The sequence below is a fragment of the Lycium ferocissimum genome, chromosome 12, assembly GCF_029784015.1.
Source record: "Lycium ferocissimum isolate CSIRO_LF1 chromosome 12, AGI_CSIRO_Lferr_CH_V1, whole genome shotgun sequence".
NCBI classification, from domain to species: Eukaryota; Viridiplantae; Streptophyta; class Magnoliopsida; order Solanales; family Solanaceae; genus Lycium; species Lycium ferocissimum.
The window spans coordinates 37,657,010-37,664,964 of NC_081353.1; the positions used below are offsets into that span (position 1 = coordinate 37,657,010).

At 35.5% G+C, this 7,955-nt stretch overlaps 2 protein-coding genes and 1 long non-coding RNA gene across 3 annotated transcripts; all 3 read right to left on the reverse strand.

Annotated features, from left to right (window-relative positions):
• Positions 1-413: 413 nt before the first annotated feature.
• On the reverse strand, positions 414-815 carry LOC132040777 (uncharacterized). Its single transcript, XR_009410772.1, has 3 exons — positions 715-815; positions 646-684; positions 414-457 (listed from the first exon to the last, which is right to left on the reverse strand). It is a non-coding gene; the product is annotated as an uncharacterized LOC132040777 (long non-coding RNA).
• Positions 816-1,156: 341 nt separating this feature from the next.
• LOC132039723 (disease resistance protein Roq1-like) lies at positions 1,157-5,598 on the reverse strand. The gene is made up of 4 exons (XM_059430239.1): positions 5,235-5,598; positions 4,838-5,125; positions 1,947-3,412; positions 1,157-1,865 (listed from the first exon to the last, which is right to left on the reverse strand). The coding sequence occupies exons 1-3, from the start codon at positions 5,340-5,342 to the stop codon at positions 3,104-3,106; spliced, it is 705 nt and encodes a 234-aa protein (XP_059286222.1). The 5' UTR covers positions 5,343-5,598; the 3' UTR covers positions 1,157-1,865; positions 1,947-3,103.
• On the reverse strand, positions 1,320-2,956 carry LOC132039283 (TMV resistance protein N-like). Its single transcript, XM_059429800.1, has 4 exons — positions 2,405-2,956; positions 2,198-2,352; positions 1,947-2,151; positions 1,320-1,865 (listed from the first exon to the last, which is right to left on the reverse strand). The coding sequence occupies exons 1-4, from the start codon at positions 2,954-2,956 to the stop codon at positions 1,320-1,322; spliced, it is 1,458 nt and encodes a 485-aa protein (XP_059285783.1).
• Positions 5,599-7,955: the final 2,357 nt, after the last annotated feature.

The following is a 7,955-nucleotide window of genomic DNA, read 5'->3' on the forward strand; positions in this document are numbered from 1 at the left end:
AAAGGTAGCTCACAGTGGAAGTAGACAATGGCACCATTGAAGAACTGAAGTCAATGCAGTTATTCATACATGCAATTTTAATTCTTATTTCCAGAGGACTGATGTTTCAGTTGTCCACCGAGAATGCAAAAAATCTGGAGACTTCTGCTTGGTTAAATGACAGTCTGCATAGCAACGATTGCAAAGATTCGAGATCCTCAGCAAGTCCACCCAATATATTGCAGTTACGAATATCAAATTCAGTCAAGGAGGACAAAACAAAACAAAACCATTGCGGCTTGATCCACCTCTTCATTCTCGTAGCCCGAATGTAGTCCCTGTCTGTTGCAATGTCATGTTCAGCAAATTATTATGAATAAATTTTATTGACTTTGGAAATTCTGATGCGGGAACTTGCTTAAAGATACCTTTGCAGTAGGACAAGCAATGGTACCTAGGCCATAAATGGATTCCCCATCTGCAGCATCATAAAATTATTTCATGTGATCAAGTATACTCGAGAAACATAGCACGAATCTAAAGATAAAACCATGTATTTGTCTATAATAGCATAGGCTATCATCTTAAAACAATTCCACCGTCCATACTTGATACTACTACAAAATCCAAGGGGGAAAATTAAAACAAGTAGAATTGCCTTGTTACCTGAGAATGATATCACCAGGTAAGTTATGTTTAGCTATACTTGACCACGTAAGTTGTGTTTAGCTATACTTGAAAGAGACATTGAAGAGGCCCAAAGCAACCAAAAAAATGAAGAACGATCATAGCAATATCAGGCACCTTTCTAGAAAAAATGGTAAAAAGAAAATGAAAATAATGGAGTAACCAAACTTTTAATGGCAAGAGGATTCCCTTCCACTCTTGTCTCAAGGAAACAAGTGCCTACTTACATAGCTCCTCGCACTTGGCTTTGATCAATATGTCTTCTTTGTTTTGAATAACTGATTGGATAGATGCTTCCTACAGCCAAGAAACATGAAATTAAGGGTATAATACATATGTGCGCAATAGGTCTCGAGATGTTTTCAAGGCTAATCTCGATATTCTCCTTTCAGTGACCCATTTTTTCCAGCAAAGGAAGAGGTTTCTCATGATCTAATCAAAATCATGCGTGCTTGTTGGTGCAAGAGCAGCTAGTCTCATTTGTCCCTGCTCTGTTTATCTTTTTGTTTCTATTTCTCTTTCTCTTTCTCAAAGCATTGCCCATTTTCCTTGATGGGCTATCACAAACTCTAATCAGCTCAACATTCTGAGATTCATGTTCATTTTGAGTTGCCACTGCTACTTTATTCTGGAGCTTTATTCTCATACTCCAATTATAGTCCCCTATCTGTGGCAATGTCATGCTCAGCAGACACCCGCGAACTAGAAGCGAGTGATGGCTCTGGTTGCTCAAGTACCATAGAGAAGCCAATTTCAGTCGTCACTGCAGTATCTTCATTCTCATACTCCAGGCTAATTCCCCAACATAGTTCCTTGTTGTACTTTGTAGATACCTCAAAAAGACAATAATCATTTGGGTTCTTCCCTTCTTTATTGTCAGAAGCATGCCACAATGTTTCAAATGGTATGTAGAAGAAACACATATCGACAGAAGAAAACTGAGACGAAAATACACGGCAGTCATACTTCGTGGAACGTTTTCTTTCACGGTCAGATTTGTATACCATTGTAACTACTAAGATCAAATACCCAATATCAGGACTGAAGAATATTGAAAAACCCATGAATTTATCGGTATACCAAGACGGGTTCAGATTAATTGAGATCGTTTCTTGATTTATAAACTGATAATTGAACAACTCTGGAATTGTGGCTTTGGGGAAAACAATGAGAAAAGAATCCCTTTGGTGGAAGTCACACTGCAGCAGAAATCATTTTTAATAGAAATCAACTTGACAAGAATATTAAACATTTCATATATGTGAGGGAGAGATAAGAACCTGGATGCATGTCCTAGTTAAATGTTGTAGCAACTTCAACACATTAACTTGGCAAGTGGAGACAATGCCGTATTTGGGTTTTTGATGACCACACCATGATATTGAGCGCAAACGCAACTTAAGACACTTAATTACTGGATTTTTGATGCTCTTCAAGGCCAAATGATAATCTGCATATAGCTCCTCTAAATTTGGGGTAGCTCTCCTGGGAGTTCATTAAGATTCTGACAGAAATGTATGTGCAGCTCAACAAGGTGTAAGAGTTCTTTGATGCTTTTGGTAAACAAGAAATATTGCTTCGACTAACATCCAAACGTTCCAAAGAAGTCAAAGATCCTAAATCCTCGGCAAGTCCACCCAAAATATCGAGATTAGCAAGATCAAGAGATCTCAAAGGAGGATAAAGCTGATAGTTAAGGGAAAACAAAACTTGAGGAATGCTGCACATGTTGTAAAACATGTGAGAATCTTAATCCCCGCATTTCTCCAAGCTTGGTGATGAAGAGAGGTGGTTGGGAGATTGCAGTAACACTTGCGTCAAGTAACTTTAACTGTTGCAGATCACCAATGTTTTCTGGAAGCTTCTCTAGCTTTTTGCAGCCCCAGAGGGTAAGATATGTAAGATTCTTCAAATTACAGAGGTTGTCTGGTAGACTTACAAGATCTCTACAACCTTTCAGAGCGAGAGATTTGAGGCCCCTCAGATTCCTAATGGATGAAGGCAATTCTCTTATCCCCATAGAAGTTATGGTCAGTCTTGTTAAGCTATGCATATCTCCATTGATTTCTGGAAATGTATCTAACTTTCGGCAGTTAGATATCATGAGTTCTTCAAGGGATTCCATCTGAATAGAGCTTGGAAGCTTCTTTAAGTTCTCACATTCTTTTAAGATTAACCGAGCAATCTTTTTTTGAACTCCAAGAGATATGGGGAGCTCTACCAATTCAGAACATCGGCATATATGAAGCCATACCAATTGCTGTGATTCAAAGAGGCTGTTTGGAAGCATTGCAGGTTTATTGCAACTTTCAATCGAGAGATTTTCAAGATTCCGAATAGTATCTGGAACACTTTCAAGAACTTCACAATCTTTCAATTGCAAACATCTATGGCCGCTGAGAGACGGGGGTAAGCTTCTTATCCAGAGGGATTCTACCTATAGAATTGATAAACGCCGCATATCTCCAAAGATTTCTGGAAATTCTTCTAAACTTGTGCATTTATAAAGGGAGAGAAACTCAAGAGATTCCATGGCAACAAATTTCGGAAGCTTCTTAAGTTTGTGACAACCATGCAAATTCAAATCAGTAAGCATTCTGCAATGTCCAAGAGAGGGATGGACCTCTTCCAAATTCTCACACCCATTTAAATTTAGTGTCTCCAAGTTTGGCATATCACCAAAATTAGGGGTTTTTGTTAACCCAAGGCTCTCGCCTAGATCCAAATACTTCAAGTTGCTCAATTTCTGTTTCCATAAAAAACAAAATATAAAACATAATGTTTCTATGAAATACCGGTTAGCTAAGTAGTACTCCTAATAGAAATATTTATCTGATTCTATTTTGTGGAACCAAAAAAAAAAAAAAAGAGAATGTTGTTACAGAATTGATGGAAAAGTTTTCAGAATGATCATAAAAGTATGTAAGCTGTAGCTAATGTGGAAAAGACTTTTCAGCTTTGTATTTGAGATACATAATTGTCTTAACATCTAAATATATATTTCTTCTCATTCAAAATAATAATGAAAATAAAACCTCTTTAATATCGTAATTGTTGTAAATTGAGAGCAAATGGAATAATATAAAACAAGATATATACAGACAAGAGATATGGGAGAGAACGCTTTTATTATTTATTTCTTCTGTGTTCATAAAAGGCACCTTTTGGATTGCAACTCTCTATCTCACCCTTTCTTTGTCTATAAATTCAGAGGTCTTGCCTCAGATTAAGACACCGAAAATCTGAAAGTTCTCCCCTCAAAAACTGTTCTTGCATTTGTTTTCAAAACAAAAATATCGTAGAGTAGTGTGATTTGCTCCGTTTGTTGAGTTCGCTGGAGTTCTGTAATTACAGAAATGTTTTTTCGTTCTAAGGAAATGATCCGATAACCTTGGGCAACTGTGAGGGGGTTATAATTCCTTACGGACACACAAGAAACTGAAATATCTGTTTCATCTATTTTCTGTTCTAACGATTTTTTCATTTTCCAGTTTCTGATTTGAAGACAGGGATAGCAGCAACATGTGTCAACTATTGTTCCTCCCAAAACACAACTAGATAAATGCTCAAACTTTGTAGCTAGTTTCGATATGTACTAAGTAAATTGAGCAAGGATACAATCAACAGTACAGCAGAAAAGAGACATAACTTTATATCACGTTATCATGAAAAGCACAGGGACTGAGGACTGGGCTTGTATAGAAGGGCAAAAATGTCAATTGCCTTGCATAATAAACAAACGGAGCCTACTTTCGTAACAAAGTCAAAAACAGAGACAATATTTAAAGACCAGCCACAAAGAGGGACACACCGTGCAAAAACTTGTAGTTCTAGTTCCATTCCACCTAAATAATTCGAAGATTTAATTGGGAAAAGAAGAAGTATAAGCTGCTGGAGAGAGGGAGAGATGATATGTTTGATTTGGATGAAGTCCGAAGATGGGGTTTGCAAGTTTTAAGTTTTCACTTTTCAAGTGAGTGATTACTAAAATAAAAATATTTATGTTAATTGTGTATATCAAAGCACTTCCTTTATGTAGCATTTCAATCGTGGAGTGATTAATTCATCTGCATTAAACTTAGCAAACAACACAGCTGGAATTTTGCTGTATTAGAGAGAGAGAGAGAGAGAGAGAGAGAGAGAGAGAGAGAGAGAGAGAGAGCAAGTATACCTTTGATATTGGCCAAAGTTCGACAAGCCGACTTCTTTCTAAATGAAGCACAACGAGCTCTGATGGTTCAAAGCTCTCTGGCAATGAAATTGAAGGATACCCCTGCCACTCAATAAACAGCAAGCTGGAAGGAAGATAGGTGATAGCGCACTCCGAGCTAAAAGTTCCATCACCAATTATGAGTACTTGTAAGCTTTGCATCCTCTTGAAAATATTGCTATAATTGACAGGATCATCTTCAAAATTGTAACCTTTTGGGATACATAGGCTTTCCACCTTTTCTGTTATCTGTAAAGAATGAAAGATACATTTAATTGCTAAGGAAAAAAAAATGAAACAAAAAAAATTAACAGAACTAAGAGCTTATGAAATTATATTTACGTTAAATATTGCTGACCAACTTTCCTTTTAAAAGGTCAGGAACCTCCTTGGGAAGCCATATTCTGTTGTTACCGTACTCTTCCCGTATGACCATTTCACCCATTTCTCTTATCATATTATGCATCACAATACTATTATGTATGTCGATGGATAACAGAGATTTTTCGATAAGGTAATCTATTCCTATCAGTTGAAAACCACGACTCTCAGTTACTAGTTCCACATAAAATTTAAAATTATATCTAGTCAAGCCTGTAATATCTAGAAATGCAATATCTAGAAATATTTCCTTCTCATCTTTGTCCAGTCCATCAAAACTAAGCCTAAGCTTTCCTAGAATATCATTGTGAGGGATTCTCTTCAGACGATTAATTATGTCTCTCCACGATTAAATAGATCGAACATCAGTTGATTCCATATCTCATAATGAGGTTACTTTCTCAAACTGAGATTTCGTACCCACTAAGCTTTCCAGGAAAGGTGAAATAACTTGAAGCGACTTAGGAAATATGTCATCAACTAGCTTCTTGATGCAATCTGCCTCGTCCCCACATTACAGTGAAAAGAATCTCAAGAGTAAATTAAATAAAAAATAAAACAAAGAGTTGTCATGGACTAATGTCTAAAACAAACACATAATAATGTCACAGGGGTAGTCTTTTTTTACCGGTGTCACAAGGTAGTTTAAATCAACTATTATGAATTATAACATTTTTTACATTTTTAAATCTAATAACATCATCAAACAAGCACATACTCAAGGTCTGTCCATAAATGTAAATAATAATTATTAGTAAACTGACTACCATATGCGTCTCTGTTTACCTAGATCTTTGTTCCTTGTTCGGTAAGAGTATAGATTATAATTGTGCGGAATCATAGCTAAACGTTAGGTCATTTTTCCTCTTGATAACGAGAAACCCGGAAACAAAAAAAACACATACTTGAATTTTGTAAATGATGCCCTGATATTTTCCCTGACTTCGCAAACGCATTCGTCCATCTCTGAAGCTTCTCCAAATCATCTTTGTACTTTTTCTCGTGCTTCAAAAATGATTTAGCGAATGGGGATTTTGATGGACTCACATCAATTTTCTCTTATAACAGTGGTATGCGGCGAGCAACTCTGTCCATCTAAATGGTCTGTTAACCAATGCTTGGACAGATAGGAATTGTATCTGAGATGTCATGATTCTCAACCCACTTCATTGACCACTATGCAACTTCAGGTAAATCCACATAATAGAAGAATGGAATTCACATAATTCATTTTGTCACTTTATGATAAGAGCAAGCTCCTCTAAGCATCATTTTGAGGATACACAACAATTTGGAAAATAATCATAATACCAAATCTAGACTCTTCCATAGCTTTCAAAAATTCATAACACCAAATAATTTACCCGTTTCCACTTTCCACCGGTTCAAAATCTTTAAAAGCATGAATTCCTCCTTATTATAAAGCATTCTAGAGATGATTAACCAAGGTTCTAGCTAGTTCTTCGCCTCTAAAGCTCAAAAAGGAATCATACTTCATTATTGTTGAAGAATACTGCTAAAGACCAACAGGAAACTGGGTATATGGTGAGAAACTCACATAATTGGCTGTTCTGGTGCTTAACAAAGAGCAATACTTTACCCCTTTTCACAATTCTAGCAGAATTTGGCTTGTGGAAATCATCTTCCTCTCTGTCATAAAATTGTAGTCTACTGTTTACATTATCATGGTGAGAAATTAAAAGAGGGAAGAACACTAATGAAAAGGAATGAAAGATTTCCTTGGCATTCGAGAATATTTTGCTTTGTAATTTGGGAAAGTGGCAAATAGATATGATTTGGACCGACATTTAAAATTATGTTGTGTTTATCCATTTTTTTAATGCAGAAATAAGATTTTAACAAAAATATCTTAATTAAAACATGGAAAAACTCTATGAATATTTAACAGTTTGAACTCCATGAATCGTTTTTAGAGTTTGAACTCCGTGAATCGTTTTTAGAGTTTGAACTTATAAAGGTTTAAACTTCATAAATTGTTTGTGAGTTTGGTAAGTCTAGCGGATTTTTCACATTTATCCTGGGTTGATTACTGGATGTTATAAATATCATACTTGTAAAATTTAGAAGAAGTAACTGAGACATTATTGAAGAATATTGCTAAAGCCTAGTAATAGGGGTGGACCCGTGTCAAGAGGATTCAAATGAACTCACTTAATTGAAAAATTTTGATATTTTATCTCTACTATACTAGAAATGGGAGTTGGAGGACGAACAAGGGTATCATAGTAATTTCAAGAAAAATTCCTTCATTAATTGCTTATGCCTTGTGCTTCAAAGTCTTCCCCAGTGATGTCATATTGCACATGGACTTCGTATGTCCCCACTACAACGTTTTGTGTAGTATTCATTAATGGTTAGTCTCTTTTTTTTTTTTTTTGGCAAGAGAATTGCTCTTTTTTGTTCTCTTTTTATGGGGTGATTTTTTTTTTTTTTTTAATTCGAGTGTCCACACAAAGGGAAGAATGAATTGTTATTTGCACATTTGATTATTGCACAAAATAATTATTGTAATTATAAAAAAAAATTATCATATGTAAAAGGTATTCATTCATCCACGTCATTTAGAAGCAATTTCAAATTGCAACTTTCATATATTTAAAAGTAGAATTTGTCAAACCTTATAAGTTAAAAGGTGATGAGTTTTGTTTATACTGTATTATGATACTACAATCTCTAT

Bases quoted from the DNA above. Each gene is read 5' to 3' on its own strand.
- LOC132039283 (XM_059429800.1), bottom strand. From the start codon at position 2,956: ATGCTTCCAAACAGCCTCTTTGAATCACAGCAATTGGTATGGCTTCAT. The intron at 2,353-2,404 runs GTTTTACAACAT...CTTAACTATCAG, and splicing joins GGGGATTAAGATTCTCACAT to CTTTATCCTCCTTTGAGATC. The intron at 1,866-1,946 runs GTTCTTATCTCT...TTTCTGCTGCAG, and splicing joins TAACTAGGACATGCATCCAG to TGTGACTTCCACCAAAGGGA.
- LOC132039723 (XM_059430239.1), bottom strand. From the start codon at position 5,342: ATGCATAATATGATAAGAGAAATGGGTGAAATGGTCATACGGGAAGAG. The intron at 5,126-5,234 runs GTCAGCAATATT...CATTCTTTACAG, and splicing joins ACCTTTTAAAAGGAAAGTTG to ATAACAGAAAAGGTGGAAAG. The intron at 3,413-4,837 runs GTATACTTGCTC...TTATGGAAACAG, and splicing joins AACTTTGGCCAATATCAAAG to AAATTGAGCAACTTGAAGTA.